Source organism: Triplophysa rosa, linkage group LG1 (assembly GCF_024868665.1).
Source record: "Triplophysa rosa linkage group LG1, Trosa_1v2, whole genome shotgun sequence".
In the NCBI taxonomy this organism is placed as follows: Eukaryota; Metazoa; Chordata; class Actinopteri; order Cypriniformes; family Nemacheilidae; genus Triplophysa; species Triplophysa rosa.
In genome coordinates, this window is record NC_079890.1 from 19,158,450 (window position 1) to 19,172,947 (window position 14,498).

At 39.2% G+C, this 14,498-nt stretch overlaps 1 protein-coding gene across 1 annotated transcript; it reads right to left on the reverse strand.

Moving 5' to 3' along the window:
- Positions 1-2,183: 2,183 nt before the first annotated feature.
- Positions 2,184-8,716, reverse strand: smad6a (SMAD family member 6a). Its single transcript, XM_057359866.1, has 4 exons — positions 7,351-8,716; positions 5,674-5,730; positions 5,400-5,477; positions 2,184-2,947 (listed from the first exon to the last, which is right to left on the reverse strand). Exons 1-4 carry the CDS (start codon positions 8,054-8,056, stop codon positions 2,406-2,408), a joined length of 1,383 nt encoding a protein of 460 aa, XP_057215849.1. The 5' UTR covers positions 8,057-8,716; the 3' UTR covers positions 2,184-2,405.
- Positions 8,717-14,498: the final 5,782 nt, after the last annotated feature.

The window sequence follows — 14,498 nt, forward strand, 5'->3', positions numbered from 1 at the left end:
TGTATGGGAATAAAAAGAAAAGGCAATTTTGCAGCTTGCAAAATGTTCTCCCACGTAATAAAATAGATTGAACAGTTTTTTTCAGAGTAATCTCTTATTTTGTGTATACTGAATAAGATTTATGAAACGTTGCTATCAAAAATTATTTTGTTGACAGGATTTAGATACTTAAAGGGATAGTTCACCCAAAAATGAAAATTCTGTTATCATTTATTTACTATCAGATTGTTCCAAACCTGTATACATTTCTTTGTCCTGCTGAACACAAAGGAAGATATTTGGAAGAATGTCAGTAACCAAACAGTTCTCATCCCCCATTTACTCCCATGGTGTTTATTTTCCCTACTATGGAACTAATTTATACTGGTTTGGATCAATCTCAGGGTGAGTAAATAATGACAGTTTTTTTATTTTTGGGTGAACTATCCCTTCAAGTGTTTCACATAAAAATTCCCAGATTGACCATTTTACATTAGTAGGCACATACAATTGTTTAGTTTGCCAGAATGTAGGAAAGACTTATTTCTGTAGAACATATTTTGGTAAGAAATGTACCACTAAGAAGTAAATTAGCCGTTATAAGTCCCCTCAAGTTTAATAATTATCTTTTAATAAAAGAAAAATTCAATGTTTATTATGTAAAATATGAATCCTTGGACGATTAAAATTGTGATCATGGTTTCTGCATTGTGAAATCTGGCAACTATTTGTCTTTATTTCTACCATTACCTCAGAGCACATAGATATTTTGATTCTCAACTGTGTAACCCATGTCACTGTTAGAATGGGTGATCTGGTGGTTGAAAATGAATTGGAGTCGTACTGGCTAAGCCAAAATCACCACACTCAGAAATCCAGTTCACTGTGAGGTCAGCCCACCATGGAGTTAAAAACACCACAGCAGAAACACAGCTGAGAAGCATTGTGTCAGAGATCCTGCTTCTACAATATGACAAATGAGATCAATTAGAGGCAATAAACAAACATTCATGCATGAGTCATATATAAGAATAGACCTTAAAAGCATATTATTTGATGTTATTGGCACTGTTTTGTGCTTAATCTCATTCACTGCCGAACCTAATAAACTTTGTTTTTAAAATGTGAACATTAAGTCTGTTCAAAGCCTGCTTGAACAGCAGCACGACTTTTGTGACTCCCATTCACAGCGGCCTTTTTCAGAATGTCTTTTTCCGTTTCCCTGCACAGATACAAATGTTCAAAGGTGCCAGTTTTTCTCCTCTGTCTCCACAGTCATAATATGGCATTCACAGGGCTGAAGAATGTGTCTGGAGTGAGGCGGCCGGGGCAGCGTGGTGCAGGGATAATGTCTATGTTGCTTTCTGGGAGTCCTGTTTTAAAAGGGATGAGGTGGGGCCAGGCAGACTGCTGAGTAAGCTAGCCACTACGCGGTCGCCTTCTAGAACAAACAACAGCACTAGAAGAAAGCTTCCCCAGACCCCAATGAGCAGTCGTGCATTGCAATATTGGAAAAATAGAGATCTGACATTTACTGTAATGCATGTTATTCCAAAAAATGAGGATGTTTTACTCTGTCTAGACTATCAGATTTTTGACATGGTATTGGGAAGAATTCATGTCTTGTTCCACTGGAAATAAAATACTTTAGTTAAAAGGAACTTACAAATGATCTTTATCAAAATAACCCCAAGCTTGACATCTAAAATATTCCACTGTGGCTTTTAACAGTTTGAAACGCAATGATAGACATTTTTAGTAATACTTACAATAGTCACTGATCATTTCATAAATGTAAAGAACAGCATATAATAAGACTGAAATGGAATGAGATGTTAGTGCACCCAAAAGTAATAACTCTATTGTTTACTCACCCTCGAGTTGTTCCAAATCTGTATAAATGTCTTTATTCTGATGAACACAGAGAAAGAAATTTGAAAGAATGCTTGTAACCAAACGGTTCTTGGCCACCATTGACTATAGTAGGAAAAATGACAATGATAGTCAAAAGTGCCCCTGAACTGTTTGCTTTACAATTTCTTTTTGTGTGTGTTCAACAGAACAAATATTTTTTTCCTACTATGGTAGATTTGTAACAACTTGAAGCTGAGTAAATGATGACAGAATTTTCTTTTTTTTAATGACCCAACGATTAAGTGTTAGTAAAAATAGGACATTTAACACACAGATATCCAAAGTGCATTTCCATAGTTTTTATTTCCTCTGTTCATCCATAAAGACACTGCACCATACATAAATAATTATGCTGTAAAAATTACTCAGTATTTACAAGTATTCCATATAATACGTTTATATAAAACTTTATATTAAATTTAGATAGATTACATTTGGGATTGTGAGTGCTTGTAGTGAGCATGTGCTGGATGCAGTACAGTTAAAGTATGTATACGTTTGTGTACTGTATGCTATCTATGGTTGTTGAGCAAAATCTCCAGCCAGCAAGGACACGATGTAATAAACTGTCTTGAGTAGAACGGTCCCCAGCCCTTGGCGAAACTGATCCTCACACTGTTCGGGTCATACGGCCCTTCCGGGTGCGCCGGATCGCCGGGGGGTTGAATTTGGCACGACTTCTCGTAGTCAAAAACTTTAATGGAGTAGCCTGGCATGACTCTCCTGACAGTCAAACTCAGATAGGGGTGATGCTCCAGAGTCGGTGAATTCACAAATATGGGGTGCTCGCTGCGATTGTAGGCCCAAACTCCGTCGGGCTCTTTGCTGAGGAGGATGCCGTGTCCGATCTTTCCGCGGGTGCGCTGGACGGAGGTGGAACGGGGAGAAAGGGGGAGCAGGCCCAAGCACAGGCCTGTACCCTGAGGTAGGTCGTAGAAGATGCTGAGAAAAGGGTCCTGCACTGGGTACAGACGGCCCACGCGTGTGCGGAGCTCCCAGTATGCCACGTTACACCAGTGGTTCTGTGCCAGGGAGGAGGGAGACATGCTGCCATCTGCGGAAAAAAAAAGATATGTGAATTTTGAAAAGAAACAAAGTTAAGCACACAAAACATTAAATAAACCAATATAAAAAAAGATTATAACATATACCAAGCAAAATATATTTTTTTTATTGCATAGTTACATCAAACCTTGTATTATCACATTTATTGTCCTATCATGACAATATTTGTTTAGTTCTGCTAATATAAAAGCTCTGCTATCACTTTTTTATGTTAAACAGAGCACTCTCCAAATCTCACATTCTATCAGAAGAGGATTTGAAACTGAAGAAGCAACAACCCCCACTAACAGGCCCAAATCTGTCATCTCTGATTCGAACACCCCCCGCTCCTGCCCCAGCATTCCTCTCTCCCCGCGCGGGGCCCCCTTCTCCCCCTCCAAGGGCCGGCATTCAGCTCTCTGACCACTCAGTGAAGGCTTGCGACCCCCTGACCCCCCAGCCGCCAGCCTATCCAGTCTGATTAACTGAAACACAGACTGATGGCATTATTTTGCTTCACAGGCTCTATTGAGAGAGAAGATCTAAAGCCCTGGGCCTGTGCCCCCATTCTGCTCAGTCTCAACCCTCTATGGCCTAAACAGACAGCAGAGGACCCACTGTTAATGAAGCACGTTTTGCTTAAGGAGGGTATAGTGGAAATACATGATCATTATCTAAGACTCTTAATATGTAAAAGCAATGAACAGACAGAGAGTTCCATATATTTTACTCACTTTCTTGATTTAAAATAGCGAAAGATGTGCCCCATTAATATCAAATGTAGTATTGTACAAATTTAACTGCCTTCTCTATTTTAAACTATTTATACTTAAACACAGCATCTGGTGCAAGTTTAATTCTAGTTCTTTGCAATAGTTGTGCTATTTTATGAAATGATAATGAGGGAAATTTTAACCTCTCATTAACCAAGTAACCCATGTGCATGCATGCAGTTGTCAGTGTCTGCAAAAGCATTCTTGGTGCTTGTGTGCCTAACCTAAACCAACACCACAAAATGAAAGGGGGAGGAAAGGATGGAGTCTTGTCTGTCCCGCTGTGCCAAATATTAGATCTCCCTCCACATATTAGACCTTTCCACTGAGCCAGTGAGTGCTGAAGGAGCTTAAAGGGCTGATAATAGAAATGCCACAATGAGAACTGCCAGAGAACACCTCCAATACTTTCCCAATTCTAGAAAAACAGCGGTGGTCTAGATTCTTAGGCTTCAAAACTAAGACTAAAATATTTTAATCTGAAAAACTTTTTAAAATTTTAATCTACAGCTTTAGCTAAATAATACACGGCAGTCATGCATACATGCATAAATCCTTATGTAAGGTTAATTTAGTTGCTCTTTCCTCTGGATGATGAATTTGCGGTATGAGAACTGACTCCATATTGATCCCATCGAAGATGAAGCTAACAGCCTGTGTCAGAATGAGAAAGCACAATGATTTCTCCCTGTCACAACACTGAGATAAATATTCATACGTACAATTTCCTACACAGGCAGATGGAATACACACATAATCGAAGATAAGCTACATTAGAATCTACCCAAAAGCCTTAATATGTGTCCCTCAAAAACAGGAGCGAACAGTTTTTCCAACAATCGATAGAGTCGTTCTTTGTCAACATCTGTAAAGAATCTCTGCAGAGACAGGCAGGATTTCATTAGTTAAATTGCGTGTTGGCCTGCGCTCTGTCAGGAAGAGGGGAAGCCACAGCGAGGCCTGTAATTTAAACCTTATTTTAAAATGCGACTGGCTGGCTGTGCCAGGGCCTGCATTGCAAAACTCAGCAGGAAGCAACAACATGAAAATAATGGAGGAAAGAACCTATGTGACACACCAGAAGAGGATCTTGTTCCCTGTCTTCAGACCTCTAAATGGCGGGTAATAACCACAGCCCTGCCAGACATGGCACGGTAGAGCGCGGGAGGCCCCGAGCCCCCCAGTCAGCATTCTGACAAAACTGCCCATTGTTGCTCATAATCTAATTTACAGAGTTTTGCCCCAGCCCTGAAAGCTTGGTGGAGGACGTCTAAGAGTCTATTTGCAAACAGTATTTTGAGATATTTAGTCCACAACATTAGAAAGACTCAACATAATTGTTAATGAAGGTTTATAGGAAAGTGTATCTACATCACAGCATATAGAACTAGCAAATGCCATAAAGTATTTGTCGGTCTACAGACGCCCCCAAAACATGGCTTTATAATGAAATAGCATGAAAAAGTGAGATAATAATTGTATGACAAAATAAACGTCTGCTATGTTTACAGAGGAAAGTTAGCTATCCAATGCTAACCAAAAGGTACACAAACGCATGGATAAGCCTTTGATAACCCAGTTGCCAAAGACATTCTTATTAACACCTTCAGGAACAGCCAGCAAACTAAAGCATCACATTTAAACGCCAATGATTTCCATTCATTCCTCCAATTTACTGAAGACTTGTACCTGAATAATCCGGTAACATGGCACTGGGCGAATTTGTGGCCTCCGTTTCTGTGTAAGGCAGCACTGGGAGGGAAGAATCTGCCAGAAAAAGACAACATCTTTACTTTCTCGAACTAAAACATAACGGCCTCACAAATGACAAAAACAATTCTGATCAAAAAGGGATGTCTGCATCTACTAAATAAAGGCTTTGAGCATCATACTTAAACTACAATAAGATGATTTAACAAATAAACTGATGTTTTAGTCAATTGTACAATAGGGCATTACTTACTCAGTGGCTTGTGTTCTGGTAAGTTAGAGAGATGGGAGTAGGGAGGAGGCGGCGTGTCTAAAAACAGAGAGACTAGTTTAGAGTGATATAAAAACTAAACACATTTATGACTCGTAATGTCTCTATGACCATTTAAACAGACTGGAGATGTATTACTGAGCATTCGTCACAGTTTTATTGGTATGTTTCACAGCAAATGAGAATGTTTCAAATTACAGGTGAAGAACAGCATCCATCAAAAAGACAACGGACATATCTTCATTTGCCGAGCATGCATGGAATTCAAATCAAAATTGGCCTGTTCTGAATAACATGACTGTAGTTTTGCTAAAACTGTGAATGACAACTTAATGAAAAACACAGACTTTGTTTTAAATGTAGCAGCTTAAAAACTCACAAAAAGAACACTAATGTTAGAGGTAACAGTCTGTGGGGAACTAAAGTCTCTTGTAGAACTACTACAGTGCAATTCATAACGCCAACATTTCTATAAGCTTAGCGGTTGTGCAGTCACGGGCTGCACTAGGTATGTCCATTTAATGTTTGAAACAGCAGGGAACAAAACCTTTTCATTCTTTTAGAGCATTATTAACAGTTCAATCTAGGGATGCATGATAAATGATCGGCCATATCGGTATCGGCCGATAAATGGTCATTTTTAATGTTATCGGTATCGGCCGATAATAAAATTTAGGCCGATATATTATGAATCATTTCCTCTGGTTAAACCACTTCAGCTGCATGCTGCTCACAGTTAAAATCCAGTACAGTACTGTCATTCTGTCATGATCATTCACTTACTGCTATTAGCAAAACATTGTTGATGTAGTATGTAGATAGATATTTATTAGGAACAAAAGCATATTGTTTGAAGCCGATTGCTGTCTGAATGCTTTCTGTCTTGAGACCTGTTAGACTTGTGGCTATTGAGAACACCTTTCTGGGTTGCTCTGGAAGAACATCTATAATTTAAAATAATAATTTATATAAAATAATTTAAATAAACGTTAAAGAATCTTGAATTAGTGTAAAGTAGGCTTGGTACATGATTTTCAGGAGAAAAAAGAATTTTCAGTCTCAGAAAATGTTATATTATTATCGGCCAATATATCAGTTATCGGCTTCCAATGTTCAAGAATTGCATCGGTTATCAGCCCAAAATTGACATATCGGTGCATCCCTAGTTCGATCAATTCTGTTCCTGAGCTCAACCGCTCATATGAACGAAATGTTAGAGTAGTGTTTTCGTGAAAAGGAAGGGAGCAAAGAAATTGAGAATCCCAGTGGGATACTCATTGGGAATTCCACTTCCTGAATAGGAGTATCACTGTCCAACTCCCCTCCCTATCATTAAGTGACTTCACCCACGTTTCAAGTAAATCACATTTATAGCTGTAATAAGGATTTGATTTTGTTTTTATGTTCATTTAATGCACAACAGACTGATCAAAATGTTTGTGCACTTTTATGGCCAAGAAGAAAAATACATTTTATATCCATAACTGTAGTCCTTAATACATGTCATGTTTACAGAAAATACATGATATGAATCTCCTATCATTATAGAAATCTGACATTATTATATGCATTATATCCATCTCTTGTGTTGTGATGGATCAGCAGTGCCATTTAAAGTCATTATGGCCTCTACTGAAAACATCCCTTGATTTTTCTTACCATCTCTAAGTGGTCCACAGAGGAGACTGTAGTGATAGGGGTTGCAGCAGGAGACAGTCTGGCTGTCCTCTGCTCTAAAGCTCTGGCAGTAACACAAGGGTTTGAAGACAGAGGAGAGCCGCAGGTCGGGCCAGCGAAACAGCCTACATAGCAGGTACTTAGGAGACACCAGCTGACCACCAATCCGCACTTCAGTTTGTGATACCAGAACACATCCACTCGGCATCCCGCCATGAGACTCCACTGCCTCCAGTAAAACATCCAGAGACCTTTCCTTAAACTTTTTCAGAAAGGCATACGTGCACTTCTTGAGTTCTTGTTCCGTCACGACGCCGTTTTTCCGTTCCCGGGCACTCGAAGCGCAAGCGTTGTGGTTTCTATGTTCCACATGACAAGTCAATCTGTTTTTGCCCTGACTGCCTCTAGGAAGGTCTTTAAACAAACAACATGTCACCGTTCTGCCCTCGCTCGGGGGGATTTCGTGCCGTCTGTGCGCACACAAGCCTTCTCCATCATGTTCAATAAAGACCCCCGGTTCCCCGCTTTCCCCTACGTGTATGCCACGCGAGGCCCCGGTGTATTCCGTTCTGGGGATTTTCTCCGGGTTGCTGTCACTCCAGTCATCCACACCTCCATCTATACCCGCGGTGATCACACGGCTTCTCCAGAGTCGCCGAACCAGACCCGTGCGTCTCGTCCTGAACATACGACAGTCTAGGCAGTTTACATCCGTTTTTCCTATGTTTGGTCGGAACCGCGGAGACTCCAGACACTCCTGCGCTCGCCGTCCGACATCAATGATCTGCGCTTACATGCACACCCGAGCAGAGCCTGAGCAAAGCCCAACATTAGACTCCGATGCTACAAAATATCAACACCGTAGCAAAGGCATAGCTGTAGTAATAACGCACAACGCAATAAGCAGCGCGTCAAGTCTGCGAACATTCTTCTCTATCAACATGAAGTGAACTTCATTTTTAAAGCACAAAATGAAAACTTTGCACGTCTGCTTGTTGCACGTAATCTCCCAAAACGGACCTTCGTTAGGACCAGCTCGTCAATTTCTGCAGCAGTTTACTGACGCCGAGCACATGAATGGATCTCAGTATAATCCTCATTCACATTCCACGCGCTTCTCGCGAAAGAAAACGATCTGGTCGCGACGGAAAAGTGATCGCATAGACGGACATGGGATGGCTTGAGGTTTCCGCTCGTTTCGTTCTGTGTTTCGGTGGAGATTAATGGGATTCTTCGAGGGTTTCTTTTGCCGTTTCACTCTTTCTTCTTCAGATACACACATACACGGGGCCCCTGAGGAGTGCAGTGGAGCCATTGGTTGATTCCCATCATGTGCTCGTCTAGACACTTTGGCGGCTGCGAGCCGCGCTGATTGTTGCGCAAACACGGTATCAAGTTTCTCTTAAAGGAGCAACATGTACCTCTGTGAGTGTTGTGCCAACCGCAGGACACCCAAATGTTACTGTTGCCGCAAAAAAAATGCATTGCGTTAATACTTAAAAGTCCAAGCTTCTAGCTACTTCTAAAGTGTCGAAAAATGTTGTGGTTTTCTTATAGGTCTTATAGTCTATATAGTAGAAGTATTCATAAATAGTAAGATATAGTATACATACGAATAAATACATTATTTTTTATAACGAATGCATTATTAAAATAATATTGCCATTACTCTACCTTCGTCATCTTCCATAATTATGATTATATAAAAATACAAAGATCAAATTTACAAGGTGTCACAGCATGCAATTTTTGGTTAGTTTTTAAGTCTATATAGGTTGTGTGAAGTAATGAGAAAATGTTATTGATATTGGCACAAAAATGTGTTGTTAAAAAGTTCATTGAAGTTTATTTATTTTATTTATTTAGATTTATTTGTGTACCTAAAATTAAAGATCTAAAGTATGGACTGTTAATTTTTTTAGTGGAGTTGGCACCCTTATTTCTCCATAATTAACCCATATAACATTTTTTATATATATATTCGGCTAGCATGACTTTAATACCAAGCCTTGCCTTAAGTGATCAATAAGTCATGGCAACATACAGTAAATATTTTGCATTACTTTAACTAGGTTACTTTAACTATAAATAAGTTAATAATAAATAAGTTAATGAAGCTCAACTTGTTTTGTAAGTTACGGCAACTTAAAGTTTTAAATAAGTTTAAATAAAAAAGTTTAAATGACTTATAGACAATATAATTAAATATACATTCAAATATAGAGCAAACAAGAATTTATGTAATGTTAACATTATGGGGATTTGGTGGTCTAATTATATTTGTCATACATAACAGACTTTTAGCATTGTAAAGATTTTGCACAGAGCTAATTGCATTGTGGTCATCCACTCTTGAGTGGAAGAATTCTTCAGCTTTCTCCCTTCACTTATCACACGGGTGATAACTGTGGTAGGCTGGCGTCAGGCTAATAATTGCAGCTACTCCCATGAAGTCTCCTAGATAATCTATCAGTAAATGTTTGGAGCAGAGATGCAGACACCAGCACCAAACCAACTCCCAAAATAACCCCAGTCTATCCAATCTGGACAACCATGGTACTACTGATAGTGTCTAACAAGACCCAACAGGAATAGCATGTCATCAAGCTCCGTATTCTTAATGGATCTTGGGGAGTAAGAGGGGGCTGTGCTGGGAAAGGGCAGCGCTAAGGTCTTTCTGTGGTTTCATACTTTACAGAATAGTGATTATTTTAGAAAATATCAAATATTTATGGTGCTATACTATTTATGGATATCGTGCTATATAGCACTAAAAGTGGTGCTTTTCTCATAATCATAAGGGGAACCACTTTTAGTGCTATATAGCACCATATCTTGGTGCTTCAGGGGTTCTTCAGAGCAGTGTTAATTTCGTTAACGAAAACTATGACGAAAAGTATTCGTTAACGACATGTTTTCACTGACGAAAACGAGACGATAACTAAATAAAAATGAATGCATTATAACGAAAACTGTAATAAAAATATACTGACATTTTCGTCAACTAATAAAAACGAGACGAAAATATTCTTGTCCTACCTGGCGGACATCAGTTTGCGCGCATGTGCTGCTTATCTCATATAAACGGCAGAGAGAAGTCTCTGGGAGAAGTGGAAGCACAGACATGTATTCTGTGTCTCCACGCGGGTTACAAAGCGTCTTATTTTCCTTCACGATCGCCGGTAAAACGCCGCAAACTTGAAGCGCGACTGCAGGCGAGTCACCCCGAAACACATTACGAAGGAGCTCAAAGGTTTTTATATGCCAATGTTAACTTAACACGAGCTGCTGCATAACGTGAAATGCAACATAGATTCAGCCAAAAGAAACCAGCGCTGTCCTCTACCGATTATAGAAGTGATGAAGTGAGTCGAACTGTACATTCCAAACAAATATGTAACATGTTTGCATGACTAAAGAAATGTAATACAATTTATATAATATGTCTTTTTGAAAGCTATTCTCATTCATTGCTGTATCAAGCAAAGACAGTGCATCTCTTTCTTCCAAGAGGCATGCCATGAGCCAATAGCCTTTGAGTGTGAGCCGTGTCAGAGCGTTTCATTGGTTGAATGAACTGAATGAACACGCCCTACTTAACGAGTCATTTGAGTCAAATGGGATTGAACGAACTGGAACATGTCGTTCATGGTCTAATACTCTGCGTTCCAGCAATGCATATATAGTTACTGGAATTTTCTGAAAAATAAAGATAATGACCTGGTTTAATTTTATTCTAAGGTGAAGTAAATTATGTCAAAACAGTTGAATCTTCGTATGGAACATTTAATTACACCAAGTAAATGATTTAAACCATTTAGATTTTAGTAGACTAAATATAATGTATATTTATTCGACTAAAATGTTTTTCATATTTCGTCGACTAAAACTAGACTATAACTAAAATGATGGGGTTGACTAAAATGTGACTAAAACTAAATTGCATTTTCGTCAAAAGACTATGACTAAAACTAAATCAAAATTTGCTGTCAAAATTAACACTGCTTCAGAGGTTCTTTAGGGTGACCGAGGTGCTATATATCACCGTTTCCGTATAAACAACCTATTAAGCCCCGGTTCGCGAAGGGTCTTGTATCACACTGAAGAGACTTATTTCGCGATAACAGCCGGCTGCTTGTACATTATGAATGAAGGAGGCATTTATATAGCGCTTTATTGTGTATTGCTGTACACCCAAAGTGCTTTACAATCATGTGAGGGGGGGTCTCTCCTCAACCACTACCAGTGTGCAGCATCTACCTGGACGATGTGACGGCAGCCACAGTACAATGGCGCCGGTGCGCTCACCACACTCCAGCTATAGGTGGAGAGGAGAGAGAGCGATAGAGCCAATTCGGAGAGTGGGGATTATTATCCTGCTTATTACACGGCTACTTGCCACATGAGAAAAAAATGGACATGAAATGTGAATTTGAAATATTTTATTAGCTCATTTTTACCCGAATGCAGACCTTCTGTGAGGAAAAGCCATTTACTTTAGGTTTTAAGGTAAAAAAATGACATTCAAATGTCACGAAGAGGCTATTTGTTTTAATTATTTGTAAATATAATGTCATATATGTTATTAAAAGACATTTATATTTAATTAGTCAAAAAACCTGTCAAAATGATTTGCTGCATCCGGGTTACCGTGTGTTATTAGTTTTGAGAGGTTGTTATCTGGGAATAACAAACCTGCAAATGTGAGACTGACCAATCAAAATCAAGCATTCCAATGAGCTGTGTAATAAATTGAGTATAATTCATTGACCAAAAAAAGAGAAAATGCAAAAGAAAAAAATGAAAGAAAAAAATATTTTACTAGATATTGGAATATGGCATTATCGTGAATGCTTCCTGGCCACAAAAAGATGTGTACTGAGAATCTGATGTTTTGACATCCAAGATGCCAAGAAATAGGTTGTGTTGATATGTTTTCTGCAAATTAACATAGAGTCATACAAGATGTTTTAGCTTTACGTTTTTCTCAGGACTTTACTTTATTTAGCTGATTCGCGACAGCTGTTGTGGTCTATGGTAGCAGGAAGCCACAGACAGACATTAGGAGTATAATCTGTCTCCTGTGGAAGGATCTGACAGTTAAAACACAATTTCAGCAAGCAAAACCTCATTTATGGTGAAGACAAGAAGACAGCCAGAGCCCTAAATGAACGTCTACTGTGTAAATGTGATAGATATGTCTACGTGGCAGGGGCGTGTGCATGAGAAAAACACTTTGTAATATTCTTAACAAAAACTTCTGCTCTGGATATTAAACGTCTTCAGTCTACTAAAAATACATTGATAGGAAAAAGGGAGTAGTTAGCATTAACACTTACTTTTAGCAGAAACTTTTATCCAATAGTGAACTCCAATTAAAATCTATTTGTAAACGCAATGAATGATTCTTCATTTATGAACCTCACATTCTCTGGATTATCTTATTCTATCCAGCATAGAGATTTCGAATGTGGTTTTCATCTATATTCACTCATATCCATATTATAAAATGGCTAGTCCTTGATTCTAAATTGTCAATAGCAAAGAGAAAGTAGTCTATATACTGGGCGAAAATCAGTCATGAATAGTAGGTCCGAAACCTCAGTATGCCAAAAATAGTAGGCGAGAAAAAACAGATTTTCAGATGTTAAAGCTTCTTTATGGAACCAATTAGGCCACATTTACACGATAAAAAACGGAAAAGTTTTTTCTTTGCGTTTTTGAAAAGTTTCAAGTTCACCTGACATCGTTATCAAAACTATCTGCATTTACATGGGAAAACTAATAAAAACGCTGTATTATGCATGCCAGACCAGTACGCATACCCTGTTTTATATGGGGTTCCATTTGTACCAAAAATATGTTGACTGCTTTACGCCTTCTACTATACATTTGTCTTTGCCTACGGTCATTTCCTACTTGTTCAGGTAAATCAGTATATGTTGATGTGTATGTTGTCTGTTGACGCTGTATTCATTTTTCAACCTGCTGTCCTTTTCTCTGTCTTCTTTACTGTCGTCCTTATTGTCGTTTTGTTCTGTCATCTTTACTGTTGTCCTGTTCTGTCGTCCTTACTGTCGACTGTATATGTCGTCCTCCATGTCGTCTGTATATGTCGTCCTCCCTGTCATCTGTATATGTCGTCCTACACAGATGAGGGACGACAGGGAGGACGACATTTACAGACAACATGGAGGATGACATTTACAGACGACATGGAGGATGACATTTACAGACAACATGGAGGATGACATTTACAGACGACGTGGAGGACGACATATACAGACGAAAGGGTGGACAACATATACAGACGACATGGAGGTTGACATATACAGACGACATGGAGGACAACATATGGTCACGGATCGGTTTGGCAGAACCCAGTCGCAGACAGGGGAGTACAAAAAAATGTTTTTATTTAACAAAAACACAAACACATAAAACAAAATCCCACGAGGGGAAAACAGGTAAGGAAATAACACAAAAAATAACACAAAATAAACACTTCCCACGTGGGGGAATAAACTTGTGGGTTAGAAAATAAACAAACACCATACCCTTCTACAAAGGGGTAGGAATAAGGCTTAGAACAGGGAACCAGTGAAAACAAGAACAACTAGAGACTTACTAGAACGAGGGACACGAGGTAATAGACATGGAGTAGTTGACACGTAGTATACACGACAACAAACCGGCAAAGGACAGAGAACAAAGGGGCATTATATATGGGAAGACTAACGAAGGGTAATTACATACGGGAGGTGACGGGCAGGTGACTGGGATTAACACTCAAGGTAAGATTACAGTAGACAGGAAGGCGGGGCTGAGAGACAAGACAGGATGACACGCGGCGAAAGTGACAACAAAGCCACGTGCCTCCACACAAAACGCAACATAAACCCGCAAGATGTGGTTCTGTCACGACTCCGTCCAATGAGAATGAGAACTTGTAACAGGAAGGACAGAGTCCTGACACATATACAGACGACATGGAGGACAACATACACAGACGACACTAAGGACAACAGTAAAGATGACAGAACAAAACGACAATAAGGACGACAGTAAAGAAGACAGGGAAAAGGACAGCAGAATGACAAAATAAGACGACGTCAACACACAACATACAC